The 15,065-nt window shown below is 43.1% G+C and overlaps 1 protein-coding gene across 1 annotated transcript; it reads left to right on the forward strand.

The window, feature by feature from the left end:
• The first annotated feature begins 2,169 nt into the window (after positions 1 to 2,169).
• On the forward strand, positions 2,170 to 11,987 carry LOC135107409 (beta-1,4-glucuronyltransferase 1-like). The gene is made up of 7 exons (XM_064017247.1): positions 2,170 to 2,327; positions 3,793 to 4,259; positions 4,415 to 4,564; positions 4,746 to 4,950; positions 9,318 to 9,517; positions 9,896 to 10,057; positions 11,050 to 11,987. The coding sequence occupies exons 2-7, from the start codon at positions 3,807 to 3,809 to the stop codon at positions 11,242 to 11,244; spliced, it is 1,365 nt and encodes a 454-aa protein (XP_063873317.1). The 5' UTR covers positions 2,170 to 2,327; positions 3,793 to 3,806; the 3' UTR covers positions 11,245 to 11,987.
• Positions 11,988 to 15,065: the final 3,078 nt, after the last annotated feature.

Genomic DNA, 15,065 nt, shown 5'->3' on the forward strand with positions numbered 1-15,065 from the left:
GCAGTAAATTACAGGACAGTATCTTGAAACCTTCCTCATGAAAGAGCTCATGTCACAGGAAGATGAAAATACGAAAGTAGGGAGTTTCAGAGTTTACCAGAGAAAGTGATGAATAATTGAGAATACTGGTTAACTCTTGCATCAAAGAGATGCACAGAATAAGGGTGAGAGAAAGAAGAGTCTTGTGCAGTAAGGCCGCGGGAGGAGGGAAGACATCTAGTTAGCAAGATAAGAAGAGCAGTTAGCATGAAAATAGCGGTAGAAGGTAGCAAGAGATGCATCATTGCGGTGACGAGAGAGAGGCTGAAGACAGTCAGTTAAAGAATAAGAGTTGACGAAAAGTTTTTTTTTTCTTTTATTCCACTCCGTCTAAAAAAGCAGTATGAGTGAAACCCCACATACATACGAATCATACTCCATACATGGACGGATAAGACCCCTGTACAGAGTTAGCAGCTGGGGGAGGTGAGAAAAACTGGCGGAGACGATTCAGAACACCTAACTTCATAGAAACTGTTTTAGCAAGAGATGAGATGTGAAGTTTCCAGTTTAGATTATGAGTAAAGAGGGGGACAGTTGAGTGGGGATAATTGTCTTGAAGGTTGTGTCAAGTTCATAGATGGAGGAATTGAATTTTGAGGCATTGAACAATACTAAGTTTGCTCTGCCCCAATCAGAAATTTTAGAGAGATCAGAAGTCAGGCGTTCTGTGGCTTCACAGCATAACTGTTTTCTTCCTGAAGGGTTGGATGTCTAGGAAAATACGTGGAAAAGTGCATGGTGGTATTCATCAGCGTTCGAGTGGATAGGACAAGAAGTTTGGTTTAGAAGATCATTAATGAATAATAGGAAGAGAGTAGGTGACAGGATAGAACCATGGGGAACATCTCTGTTAATAGATTTAGGAGGACAGTGACTGTCTATCACAGCAGTAATAGAACGGTCAGAAAGGAAACTTGAGATGAAGTTACAGAGAGAAGGATAGAAGCCATAGGAAGATAGTATGGAAATCAAAGTTTCGTGCTACACTCTATCAAAAGCTTTTGATATGTCTAAGTCAACAGCAAAAGTTTCACTAAAATTCCTAAAAGAGGATGACCAAGACTCAGTAAAAAAAGCCAGAAGGTCACCAGTAGAGAAACCTTGACGGAACCCATACTGGCGATCAGATAGAAGGCTGTGAAGTGATAGATGTTTCAGAATCTTCCCGTTGAGGATAGACTGAAAACTTTAAAGAGGCAGGAAATTAAAGCAATAGGACGGTAGTTTGAGGGATTAGAATGGTCACTCTTTTTAGGAATAGGCTGAATGTAGGCAAATTTCCAGCAACAAGGAAAGGTAGATGTTGATAGACAGTTGAAAGAGTTTGACTAGGCAAGGTGCAAGCATGGAGGCATAGTTTCGGAGAACAATAGGAGGGACCCCATCAGGTCCACAAGCCTTTCGAGGGTTTAGGCCGGTGAGAGCATGGAAAACATCACTGTAAAGGATTTTAGTGGTTAGCATGAAATGGTAAGAGGGTTGAGGAGAGGGAGGAACAAGCCGTGAATCATCCAAGATAAATTTTTTAGCAAAGGTTTGAGCGAAGATTTCAACTTTAGAAATAAATTAGATGGCAGTGGTGCCATCAGCTTGAAATAAAGGAAGGAAAGATGAAGAAGCAAAGTGATTGGAGATGTTTTTGGCGAGGTGCCAGAAGCCACGAGGGGAGTTAGATCTTGAAAGATTTGGACACTTTCTATTAATGGAGAATAGGCACTTGTTTAGGTCATGCTGATACAGGTTGGTCCGGTTGGACAAAGCCTGTGTTAACTTGTACTGTACAGGAAATAAATGGCTCAAGCTTGACTATTTTAACATTTTTATGTATATGTACATAAATAGATCTTATTTATGAATATGATATTGAACTAAATTTTGATTTGTTAAATGTTAAAAAGAAAAAAAAAAACGCAGGTTGTTGATTTTTTTTTTTTAGTGGGTTTTATTGTTTTTTTTTTTTTTTTTTTTTTTTTTTTGGGGGTGGTTTCAATGCCAACCCTGATTTCAACTGAGCTGGACAATTTTCCCGAGCTATGAAATAAAGGTTTGTTTATCATGTCCAGCACTTTCACTGGCGGCAGGGTGCACATACAACTCCCGCGTGTTTCTCGGAGCGGCGGATAGATTCATCAGATCAACAGCTGTGAGGTAAACCATCACTCGCTCTCTCACCGTCGCGGAGATAAGATTGGTCTTCAGCCCCTCTCGTCCTTTGCTCTTCAGTATCGTTTCCTTCACACATCACCGCCCTCTATTCTCATCAAGAAGTTTGCTTGACTCATCAGGTGAATATTGGTTAGGGTCTCAAGAAGTAGTGGGTGCCCTATCGTCGCTGCTGCATGGGGCTGAGTGTTGGTCAGTGGTGGCTGTTTTGTTTGGCAGAGTGTTTGTGTGTTCGCCTAGAAGATAGTGGGAAATATTACTTTTGAAGATTGTATAAAGTAGGGCGTTAGCGAAACAAAGCATGTTATTTTACTTCTCATCATCGTTCTTCTCCTGTTAATCTTCTGTTTGTATGTGCTGGTATCTTGTTGCAATATTCTGTACTGTGTGTGTGTGTGTGTGTGTGTGTGTGTGTGTGTGTGGGTGGGTGGGTGTGTGTGTGTGCGTGCTTGTTCTATTTCTGTCACAAACAGGACCAGGCTGATATTGATGTGTCATAATCTAAAAATAGAAAAAGGGAGATGAAACCGAGTACCTCAGGAAGAGAAACATGCAAAACATGCAGACACATGCAAACGGAACACCATGTAATGCTGGAATGTACACTGGTACGGCTCAACTGCGCTAAAGATTTGCTTCCTTAAAATTTGAGGATATAAATGTCCTACGGAAAAATGAAGAGCAAATGACTGGCTTGTGTACAGTAAGCATATATATATATATATATATATATATATATATATATATATATATATATATATATATATATATATATATATATATATATATATATATATATATATATATATATATATATATATTTTATTTATTTTTTTTTTTCTATAATATCAGATATTTTATTGTTTCTCAGGGTTGCTGTGTCACCTATGAATTTAACGTAGAGTTTATTTTGTTAATGGCGTATTGGTACATAAATAGATGATTGCTTTTTCATTGGACCATGTTTGATTTTCTTTTAAGTGTATATGTGTGTGATGATAATGCTTTTTTTTTTCTCAAGAGGGAATTTTGATAAAGGAAAGGCATAGATATTTTTTTTTTTAAGTAAGTTTTATTGAACTTTGTGTCAATGTTGTTACTTCAGGCTTAGTGTGTTGTGTTACTTTACAAATCATTGGCTGCTTAACTGTTTTGTGTTACTTTACAAATCATTGGCTGCTTATCTGTTTTGACTAATCTAATTTTTATTACTGGCCACCTTTAAATTTTTTGGTCTTTCGGGATTTACTTGCAATTATTTGGAATTCCAAATCAAAATTTTAAGTTATGAAATCAAGGAATTTAATGAAGCGAACTTGAATTTCATATTAGTGTGCTTAAAGATTTATGAATTTTAGTTGAGTTATTATTTGAATATTTGAAGATTCGGCTCTTTTGTAGGATTTATTCATTCAAATGGTAATTTGAATGAATGGAGACAGACGAGGGATATAAAAAAAAACTGTAATCACAGTATCTATAATATCTATTTTGTTGTTTTTATATTTTATCAGTAATAATATGTGTGTGTGTGTGTGTGTGTGTGTGTGTGTGTGTGTGTGCTAACTTTATCTCTTCCGTTACCAGGAGTGCTGCCATTGATGACGTTGCTGCGCGTGGCGTTGACGCGGGGCCTCCTGGTGTTCAACGTTATGTTGGTGCTGTACCTGGGCCTCACATGGATCTCCACGCCTAGCCACCATTCGTCCTCCGCCAGGGACGTCATAAACTTCTCCCTCCCGGCCGCCATCCACTACCTGCACAATAGCATCAGTGTCTTCGAGAACTTCAAAAGTGGAAAACCAGAAGCGACGCCTGTGGTTGATCCTCCTGACCCGCCACTGGACTCCCTAGAGCGCAAAATGTTCCCAGACCTGAAGGAGTGCACCACGATGCCGCTGCGACCGTTCTGCCAGCAACGGGGCGACTTCTGGGTCTTGGAGAATTACCTGCCGGCGGTGATGTCGTTCCGGTGTGACGAGTCCATCACGTTCACTACCCATGGTGACTACACCTTCCTCGACAACCTTATACCAATCACGTCCCGCTGGAAGGTGCGTCCTTAGAATTTTTGAAGAATTCTATAGATCTTGTGGATTTGTGTTCTGAGTGCACGATGACGTTAATAACTCACAATAATATAGTAACACTTCGCTCGTCCATTCATTCACTTACTCCCTCACTCATTCACTCACTCGCTCCTCACCAGGGCCCCGTGAGTATGGCTATGTATGCGCCTGGTGATGACTTCAACGCCACGATCAACACCATCCTGTATCTTCGTGACTGCTGGGCTGAGGACATCAAGAAGTACGTCACCTTCCACTTCTTCTTCGAGGCCAAACACACGCCCGTGAAGGTGAGGTGGACTTCAAGGGCACGCGAGGGAATGACATTTTTTTTTCTATAATACTTTTATTATTTCCTTTTATGTTGACATTTTTCATTGCCTATTCCCTTTCCCATGTTATCTTTATCATTTGGTTTGAGCTACATCTTACCCTTCCTCTTATGCGCCCGTCCTCTTCCCATTGCATCAGATCCCGTCCACGGAAGAGCTGCTCAAGATGGAGACGAACTGTGAGCAGAAGCCGCCTCTCTGGATCAACGTCACCACTTACAGACAGCAGAATAACCTACTGTACCCCGTGAATGTGGCGAGGAACACCGCCAGGCTGGCAGCGCAGACCTACTTCGTGTTCCCATCAGACGTGGAGCTGTACCCGTCCATCAACTTCATCCCCGGTGAGGGAGAGAGAGAGAGAGAGAGAGAGAGAGAGAGAGAGAGAGAGAGAGAGAGAGAGAGAGAGAGAGAGAGAGAGAGAGAGAGAGAGAGAGAGAGAGAGAGAGAGAGAGAGAGAGAGAGAGAGAGAGAGAGAGAGAGAGAGAGAGAGAGAGATGGAGAGATAGGGAGATGGGGAGTTAGGGAGATGGGGAGAGAGAGAGAGAGAGAGAGAGAGAGAGAGAGAGAGAGAGAGAGAGAGAGAGAGAGAGAGAGAGAGAGAGAGAGAGAGAGAGAGAGAGAGGATGGATGGAAGAGAGGAAAGATGGATGAATGAGTGGATGGATGGATGAATGCATGATGTATGGATAGATAGATTGATGGGTAGATGGATGGATGGATGGATGTGTGGATATATGTACTGATAGATGCATGATTGGATCGATGAATAGATGGATAAAAGGATGAATCAATGCATAGATGAATAAGTGGATGGATTGATTAACGAATGAAAGAATAGATGTACGGATGGATAAATGCGTGTTTCGAAATTTTCCCAAATGTTTATCAAATGTTTCCTAAATATTTCCCAAATGTTTGCAGTGTGCAAATATTGTTTCCAAAATAAGTTTTTGCTGGTGTTGACGCGGCTTGACAAAGCATCAGTCTTGTTTCCAAAGTTTGGAGGTGTTTTGAGTTTAATAGCTTAGTATTGCAAAAGAAGGTGTGTTCTAGATGATTATATGTAATCCATGTTTTTTCCAAGTGTAAAAAAAGCACGACTGTAGAAGGCTGCCGTATATTAAATAAATACTGGTTGCTGTACTGTACGGAAAGAGAGCGTATAGTCGCATCGGTTCGCCACTGAGGCAAGGGCAAGACCGGCTTCACTGGCAGGGTATCATCCAGCATCAGGTCATAGCATCAGGTGATGTCACATGAGGAGTAAAACGCCGCGAGGTCCTGCATCCGAAAAGGGCGCGGTGTCCGAAGCCGGTATAATACTCATGCCTAACAGAAGCATAATATGGGGTTACGCAAGGCACACTGGGTGATACGCAGGTCACATCCAATAAGAATAAAACTGATAAATGTATGCGTGTGTGTGTGTGTGTGTGTGTGTGTGTGTGTGTGTGTGTATTTTGACTGACCAAAGACACAAAGATAATAATAAGAACGTAAAAGATGTGTATTAGTATTCAGCTATTGAAAAGCAGACCATTTGGGCGCGAAAGAATACTGTTCCTAAACGAATCACTGAGGCGGAAGAACACGTGACGTATGCTCTAGCCAATCACAAGGCTCACACATCAGTGACGTCAGAACAACGAGAACACACTGGCCAGTTACAAGGCCCACAAATCCATAAAGTCAGAATAGCGAGCACGAACTGGCCAATAACAAGGCTTTTTCTAGTAAGATTTAAGATATTTGTGCAGAAGTGGTACCCAAAGGTGTGCCAGGGAAATAAAATTGTAAAAACTGATTCAGTATATTAATATAAACAAAACAGTACATAGAACAGATAAGTGCTACAAGCCTCACATCCAAGCCCGACGCTGGCTGGACGAGGAATGCCGAGGTAAGACTGTCCGCGTGGCCGCCTGGTCAGGTCACGGTTGGGCTCTTGACCTCATTGGGAGCCCACGCGGCCGACGGGGCAGGTGATGAGCACAGTTATAGACAAAGGCAGGGGGAGATGAGGCTTGACCTCACTGTCCATGGGGTCATGCAAGGTAGCCAGAGGCTGGCGTCAGGTTACAGGCAGTCTGTGCCACGTGAGGAGAATGGAATACGGGGCGAGGATGCGGCGTCCCACGCCGGAACAATGTTCGGTCATCCTTCTAGGCACGTCCTCATGCCTATATAAAATTATGGGTTGATGCAAGCACACTGGGTGACACGCAAGTCCAATTCCATGGATGTGCTTATGTGTATAAGACACGTAATATACGCACTATAGCCAACCACAAGGTTCACAGAACAATGACGTCAGAACAGCGGGCACACATTGGTCAATCACAAATCTCACATTAACTGTGACGTCACTACAGCGAATCACAGGCCAGAAAAAAAAACATAAGGATATAATTGAGCGTATAGTCGCATCAGACAAGAGAATATGGCGTTTCTGTGTTAAATTAATTGTAAAAATAACACTGCCCTGGCAAAAACATTATAACACTGCACTAATAACGCACATGGTGGCGATATAATCTTCATCGAGTGTGGCCGTGGCTGATATGTACTGGAAACCACGAGCAGGCAGACTGCACGGACAGGAGACAGGAGAAACACCATAGCTTGTAGCAGATGAGAAGACTGAGGGCTGAGAAGTCCAAATTCTTGAAGAAGCGACAGGAGCAGCAGCACTAAAGCAGTTGATGAGCAGCACTGAAGTGAAGACTGCTGGCTGAGAAGTTCAAATTGTTGAAGCGACGGGAACAGCAGCACGAAAGTAGTCGATGCATCGGTCTTGATGCGGACTGACTGCTTGAAGAGTCCAAAGTCTTCAAGCGTCAGGGAAAGTATCACAATGAGTAGTCAATGCATCGGTCTTGATGCGAAGACTTGACGGTTTGAAGAATCTAAAGTCTTGAAGCGACAGGGACAGCAGCAGAGTGAGTAGTCATACGGAAGCGCAGCCTGATGGGCAGGCAGGCAGGAGAAAGCTTGACAGAGGCCCTGAAGCAGCTGAAGAAGGCACTATAGAGTCATGGTAGAATAGCATTTAGCTACGAGGTGATGAAAACTGAAGTAGTGGGCAAGGACTGTGACCAGGAGGGCTTGAGTAGTGAGGCAGGAGAAGCAGACAGGGAACACTTGCAGAACGTCAAGCTGAGACCATCCCAACGCTGCCATCATTATTTTCTAGTGAGATTCTAGATTGTAGCCCAAACGTGTAGAATTCGTGCCCAAAGATGTGCCAGGAAAACAGAACTGTAAAATTACTGCATTATATTAATATATTAATATAAGCAAAATAGTACAAAGGAGAGATAAGTGCTATGAGTTGCACGTCCAAGGCCAAGGCTGGCTGGATGAGGATTACCGGTGTGAGACTGCCCGCATGGCCGGCTGGGGCTCTTGACCTCACTGGGAGCCCACGTGGCCGAGGCAGCAGGTGATAAGCAAAGTGGTATACAAAGGCAGTGGGAGATGAGGCTTGACCCTACTGTCCACATGATCGGGCAGGGCAGCCAGAGGCTGGCGTCAGGTCACAGGAAGGTGGCGCCATGTGGGGAGAATGGAATGCAGGACGAGGGTGCAGCGGTCCAAACCGGCACAAGCTCACACAGTTTTAAAAGTCGGAACAGCGAATCACAGGCCAGGAAAACACTATGACATCACTGAAAGGACTCAAAATAAGAGGATATAGCGTTCTTTACCGCATAAATTGAAAAAAAAAATAACATTATACTGGCAAAACACTAATATCATACCAAATCATAGCCCAAACCCGTAGACAGCAGGGAAGACGGCGGCGATACTTGCTGGCATGATACACATAAGCTGACAGGAGCAGCCAGGGACAGAATAGTATACGCTGACAAGGGCAGACACGCAGAACAAGGCTGACCAGAGGCCCAAAAGCAGCAGAAGGCACCGTAGAAGGAGACGTCGAGGGCAGATGGCTGCGGCAGGAAGCCCTCATGGTCCGTAAAAAACACCGCGGCTTGAAGCAGGAGCCAGGAGGAGATGAAGTGCGGCCAAGGTGAGAAGGCAACGCACACGTGGCTGTGTGGCGGAGGTAAAACAGCCCAACACGACGCCAGAGGAACCTCCAGAAAGCCACAAGGCAACAGGCAGCAGGTAGCCAGGAGCCCGAGGCACAAGAATAAGACCGAAGCAGCTGGCGAGAGCGGGCAGCACGTGGGAGGAGGAGACAGGTACGACACAATGCAACGCCAAGCCGCCCTCCATTCCATTGCTGCCACAATTTTGTTTTAGTTGTTTATAATATCATGTAGACCATGTTTTCCCTGGGGTAAAGGAAACACGATTGTAAAAGGCTGCCGTATATTAAATGAATACCGGTACTGTACAGAGAGGTAACGCGCAGCCGTGTCCGGTTGCCCTATAGCCAAGGACAAGACTGCCTTCACTGCCCCCGTGGCCGGGTCAAGTGCAGCATCAGGTCATGCCGCATGGGGAGTGGAACGCTGCGCGGTGCTGCATACGAACCTGGGCTAGTGTCCAAAGCTAGTATAACCATGAGCTGTCAATGTCAAAATAAATAAATTAATGAAATAACTTATAATAAACTATTACGATAGTTTTTTTTTCTTGATCTTGGTTGTTGAGGTCTACCTTGTTGTTGTTGTTGTTGTTGCTGTTGTTCTGCTCCATTCACATTCGCTGCATATTAATTTATTTGCCCACTTTCCAGAGTTCTTTCGCATGTTGAAGCGTCCGGACATTTCCAACACCACCAATCCTCGGGTGTTCGTTTTGCCTGTCTTCGAGGTGCAGAAAGGTGCTGCAGTGCCCGAAACGAAGAAAGAACTGGTCAGGCTGTTAAACAGGAGGCATGCGATTACATTCCACAAACACATCTGTGCAAATTGTCACATTATTCCCAGATACCAAGTGAGTCATGGGCCTGGGTTTTTTCCTTTCTTTTCATATATATTTTCTGTCGATTTTTTCACATCAAGTATACAATTATATTTTTTATGTAGAGTTAGTTAAAATTTCATGGGTCTCTTATATTATAATGTTCTCGTGCTCAAAGTGAGGATGAGGTCTTGGCTTTCTCTTATCATCTTTATTTTTTTTTTTACTTAAGTCTTTGGAATTTCTGCAAAGTTTCTCATTTGAAATTGGTTTATGAAAAAAATATGGAAAAAGTTAAACAGATTGCGATCTCTCTGTTCTCTTCTCTTCTCTTCTCTCTCTCTCTCTCTCTCTCTCTCTCTCTCTCTCTCTCTCTCTCTCTCTCTCTCATCCGTAACTTCACTAACTCAGGAATGGCTCAAAGATCCCATTAAGCCTGGGCTGAGTGCTTTCCACGTGGGCAAGCGTTATCCGCCATTCGATATATGGGAACCGAGATACGTGGGCACCAACAAGGAACCCGTGTACGATGAGCGGCTCTCCTGGGAAGGCATGACTGACAGGATGGTTCAGGTTTGTCTGGCAAGTGCAGGCTAAGAGGTTGAGATGGAAGTAAATAACAAGTAATACTATCAGTAGTTATAGGTGAGGCCATTGTTAGAAATCAAATAAGCTACAAACATTTACTTCCACTTTTTTTTTTTTTTGTCCCTTACTTTGAAGTCCTGATCTACTGAAAAAAATCCACTACTTGCCAGAGTTTTTGCAAGATTATTATTCTATATGGGGATTTAAATTTGAGGGAACGGAGAGAAAATGTTAATCATTGTTGAACTAAGTGCGACTGATTAATAATCTTATGACCGTTTCTGTACGAGGGGCAAAGTGTGGGCAGTTAAGGGAAGGTGATAAGGACTTGTATTCCATGTGTGTTTCTAACTTATCTAAGCATGTATAGATTATAAACATTTCTGGAGTAATTTCTGTCTCAAGTGTTTGATGAACATAGTTATATAACTAGAAAAACACCTGTTTGTCATTGTTGTTGTTGTTGTTGTGTGTGTGTGTGTGTGTGTGTGTTAGAATGGTTAGATGTGTAATCATAATTATTCTCGTTGCTATTTTCTTTGTCTTAGTATCCAGATGGTTTCCTTCATTTATTTATACGTACGAGTACATGTCCGTATTTTCTTTGTCCTCTTCTTCATACTGGCAGCACTTCTCCTTCTTTGGTGATGTGTGGGCTACTTTATTTTAGCACGTTACTGTCGTTCCATTGGCCACAAGTCAGCCTAGAAGAGATCCTGATGCAGTGTTGACAAGTAGCTCACAGACTTATATTATCTATCTGCAGATAGAGTGGACAAGTGGGTCATATGATGAAGCTGTGTCGTGCTTCTATGATGCACGATCTTGTTGCGTCCTTAAATCTCTAAGAGAGGTTTTATAACGTTACGTAATTTGTATTATTTACATAGACATACACTCACACGATCATATACGACTTCTAGAAGTTATTCACAGCATTGCCTATAGGTGAACTAACACGAATTTTTGGATCTCAGATGTTCTTCCTGTGCTTACTGGACTACGAGTTTCACATCTTGGACAACGCGTTCGTGGTGCATCGGCCGGGCATCAAGAAGCAGATTTCGAGCCCCATGCGCGACATATTGGTGGAAAAGCAGACTGCCATGATCGAGAAAATTATTCCAGAGTACAAAGCAATATTCGGTGTTCGGAAGGGATGTCGCATATGAGAGAGAGAGAGAGAGAGAGAGAGAGAGAGAGAGAGAGAGAGAGAGAGAGAGAGAGAGAGAGAGAGAGAGAGGTGGGGGGGAGGTGGGGGCAGTGGGTAGCGCGCCCGATTCACACATGGGAGGCCTCGTGTAGCCCCTGTTCACCTAGCAGTGTTTAGGTACCTGGTGTAAGTCGGGAGTTGTGACCCGCTGCTAAAGTCTGAATACAAAAATACACACGGGATGGCCCAGGAAGTAGTCTACTAGGTTGACCAGCGTCATCTGGCAGCCACAGTATCAAATTGTAAGATATTTCCACAGGTTTAGATGTATACTTAAGATGTAGTACGTATGATAGTAATGTATGTTAGTATTTAAGTATGTAACACGTGGATTTTCAGCTATAAGGCTGCAAGATTTATAAACCGATCATTATTATTTTATTATTATTAAAGACAGACAGTCAAATTAACAACAGTAACAGCATCAGCATCGGCAGCAGCAACAGCAACAGCAACAACAACAACACAGACAAACTCCATGCACTACATCAATGACAATAACATCAACATAAAAAAAAAGAAGGAAAAACAGGAAACCATTGAAAAGAATCACTATACAGCCTCGCCCACGCAAAACAACAAAAAAAGGAGTCTATGTATTGCATGAGAGAGAGAGAGAGAGAGAGAGAGAGAGAGAGAGAGAGAGAGAGAGAGAGAGAGAGAGAGAGAGAGAGAGAGAGAGAGAGAGAAAAAAAAAAATGTTATATTGTCTTTCATTCCCGCTCGTTGTATCTCTCTCTCTCTCTCTCTCTCTCTCTCTCTCTCTCTCTCTCTCTCTCTCTCTCTCTCTCTCTTTGACCTTCGGTTTGACCTTTCGTGCACTGGTTAGGGATACAATGCAGAGAGAGAGGACGGACATGGGGGGAGAGAATGGTCAGGTTTCAGCATTACTACTTAAACTACTGTAAACTTTGACTTCACGGTGTATATATTCTGTAATTTATAACCAGTTAAAAAGTTCATGCCATTCATAAGTACTTTCCATTCTTGTTAATCATTAGAATCCTCAAGAGTTCCTAAGGTCAAGTCTAAAAAATTTCATAAACCACCATTGCAGCACGCGGGATGATGACACTAATGTAGAATGTTTACCGTTTCACATAATTATCTTTTAGGAAGGTATCAAGTGCACTGATCTTCTACGGAACGCTCGCCCAACATATAAAGAAATTAATTTGCTCCGATGTGTCTGAAGAGACGTTCAGACTAGTGACGTGCTGAACTGAATTTCTAGGGCTTCTGTTTGGACCATACACTTAAGCGCCGCACTTCCACTACATTCAAAAAGCTCTACTTGAAGTTACACGGGTTTTTAACAAGATTTCTGTCTTATTAACAGGAGAAACACTCTCGAGAACCAGGCTAATCGAAAACAGTCATGATGAGAGAGCAAAGGGTTTCAGAATAAGAACCTTTGGCTGACCTGAAGGGAATGAAAAGTTTACTTACACAGATAAAACTGCAATGGTAAAATTACTGTAAGCATTATGCCACGGTGTCTGCATTACGTGTTAGCTGTACGACTATCTATCTATTAGTCTGTGTGTCAGAGAGCTCTCACTCAGCAAACTGCCAAACTTAGTATACAAATCAATGTCAGTGACTTAGCGACGGTGACTTGACTGCGTACACACACACACACACACACACACACACACACACACACACACACATACACTATTACGAACTGGGAGGTCCTAAGAACACAGTGTACAAGTTACTCTGGAGCTCCTTGCCTGCTTCTGTATTTCCTCCTCCTTATGACTCGAACTCTTGAATTTCAAGAGAGAGGTTTCAAGACACTTATTCTTCAATTTTCGATGATTCTCCTGACTTCTCTTTCGGGACTGGCGCCTCTGTAGGATATTTTTTCCCCTTTTTGTTTCCCTTGGCTAGTGACCCTCTTACAGAGAAAAATCCAGAATTTGACCCAATACTCTAACAATAAAGACCTATGAACCATGAAAACAGAACAAGCAATGCCCATAAAGCAAACGTACACGCATCCTAACGCAATAACCTAATTACCTACAAAAGGCTACCCGGGGGGAGGAGAGAGACATGTAAAGACAAATGAATGAATACGATACGTGTGTGCCAAGCAGCGGAGAACACCCGACGTAGCGGTGACGGTGGCATGGGCAGTCCAGGAGGCCTGTGGTGGGGAACACACTCGGCGTGGTGTCACTGTCTTGCCTGCCTTCCCAGTTTTTTTTTTTTTTTTTTTTTTTTGGCCCCGGCTTCTTGATCTCAAGGCTTCGATGACTTCGGGAATGTGTCGACCACACGAGTGAGACCAGCCGTAGTTCATCGGTGTTCTTGAAGCTTCGAGAAGGCGTCAAGTGTAGTTTATCGGTGTTGTCTCGGGGACAGGATCGTAACCACACACACACACACACACACACATACTTTCTTAGGTTGGATGATGGATCTTAAGACGACAGAAACACATACCAACATGTGATGAGGGAGGAGGAGGAGGAGGAGGAATGATGACGATGACAACAAGGAAAATAACGTGCTTTGTTTCGCGAACGCCCTTCTAGTATAGATTTTTCAATAAACAGTAATATTTCCCCCTATCTCCCGGGCGTTCACACAAACACGCTGCCAAACAAAACATCCACCACTGACCAGCACTCAGCCCCATCCAGCAGCGACGACAGCACGGCCACTATTTGTAGAGAAAAGGGGCTAATGTTAGTTGCCTCGGATACCCGTGTTTCAGTGAGCAAAAGATGAGGTTTAGTAGAGGAGAGGTGGTGTTCTACAGATCGAAAATTAGATCTAAGACCGCGAATGTTTCATAAGTTAATGAATAAAAAGTTGATAGGGGTGTCAAAACATTTACGGTCAATACCAGAAGAGCAGTTCGACCTGGGGACATTTGTGGTCCCCTCCCCAGATGGGGACTCCGAGACTGTTGTAGGAGTCGCGATGATAATTTTGAATTTTGAGTGAAAGGAGTTTGTGTAACTAGGTGCTTGTAGTTTTGTGTGAAAGAGGAGGGTTGTCATTACAACTGCCCCTTTGTGTTGTGGGGCACACAGGGAAACGTTCAGTGAGGTCACAGCTAGTTTTAATGATAAGTTCACAGCACTCCCTGATCCAGTGCTTTAGACCTCATTGGGAGAAATTATCGTTTCGCCAGGTGCCTACTGCCTCATCCACATCCCAAACTTTTCAAAATCCTTATAAAAAATGTGCCTTGGCACCAAATCATATGCCTGACCGAAGTCAATGAATATAAAAAATAACTTTTTCTTCCTGGCTAAATCAGTCAAGACCCACGGCGTCACAATATGTTCAATACAGCCGCGTCATCTCTGTACTCCTGCTTGCTCCTGGCATGGCACAAACCACTGCTCTAGCCTCGAACAAAGTACATCAAACAGTTTAAAAATGATGTTAATTACGCTAATGCCTCTATAGTTTCTTGGATCTTTCTTGTCACCTCTCTCATGAATAATAAAAACCTTAGCTCTGGTCCTAGAATTAGGATATTGTGCCGTGATAAGTGAAAAGTGTTGTAATAAGCATTAGCCAGTGAACAGGTAACAACTTTGAACACTGCAGGCGCAATGGCGTCAAGCCCACAAGCTTCGCCTGCCTTAAGCTTCCTAACCTGAGCACTGAGCTCATCTGTCTGGTGTTCAGCTCTGTAACTTGACAATGGCTGGCTACAAGGTGTTGACATGATAGCCATCACGTCACTTCACAAGGCTAGACATTCTACGCGGGATACTTATCGCACACTGATAACAGTGTCCGATAAATTCA

Source organism: Scylla paramamosain, chromosome 15 (genome assembly GCF_035594125.1).
Source record: "Scylla paramamosain isolate STU-SP2022 chromosome 15, ASM3559412v1, whole genome shotgun sequence".
In the NCBI taxonomy this organism is placed as follows: domain Eukaryota; kingdom Metazoa; phylum Arthropoda; class Malacostraca; order Decapoda; family Portunidae; genus Scylla; species Scylla paramamosain.

Excerpts from the sequence above, each read along its gene's own strand:
- LOC135107409 (XM_064017247.1), top strand. The coding sequence starts at position 3,807 with ATGACGTTGCTGCGCGTGGCGTTGACGCGGGGCCTCCTGGTGTTCAAC. Across the intron at positions 4,260-4,414 it reads CAATCACGTCCCGCTGGAAG|GGCCCCGTGAGTATGGCTAT; the intron begins GTGCGTCCTTAG and ends GCTCCTCACCAG. Across the intron at positions 9,518-9,895 it reads ACATTATTCCCAGATACCAA|GAATGGCTCAAAGATCCCAT; the intron begins GTGAGTCATGGG and ends TCACTAACTCAG.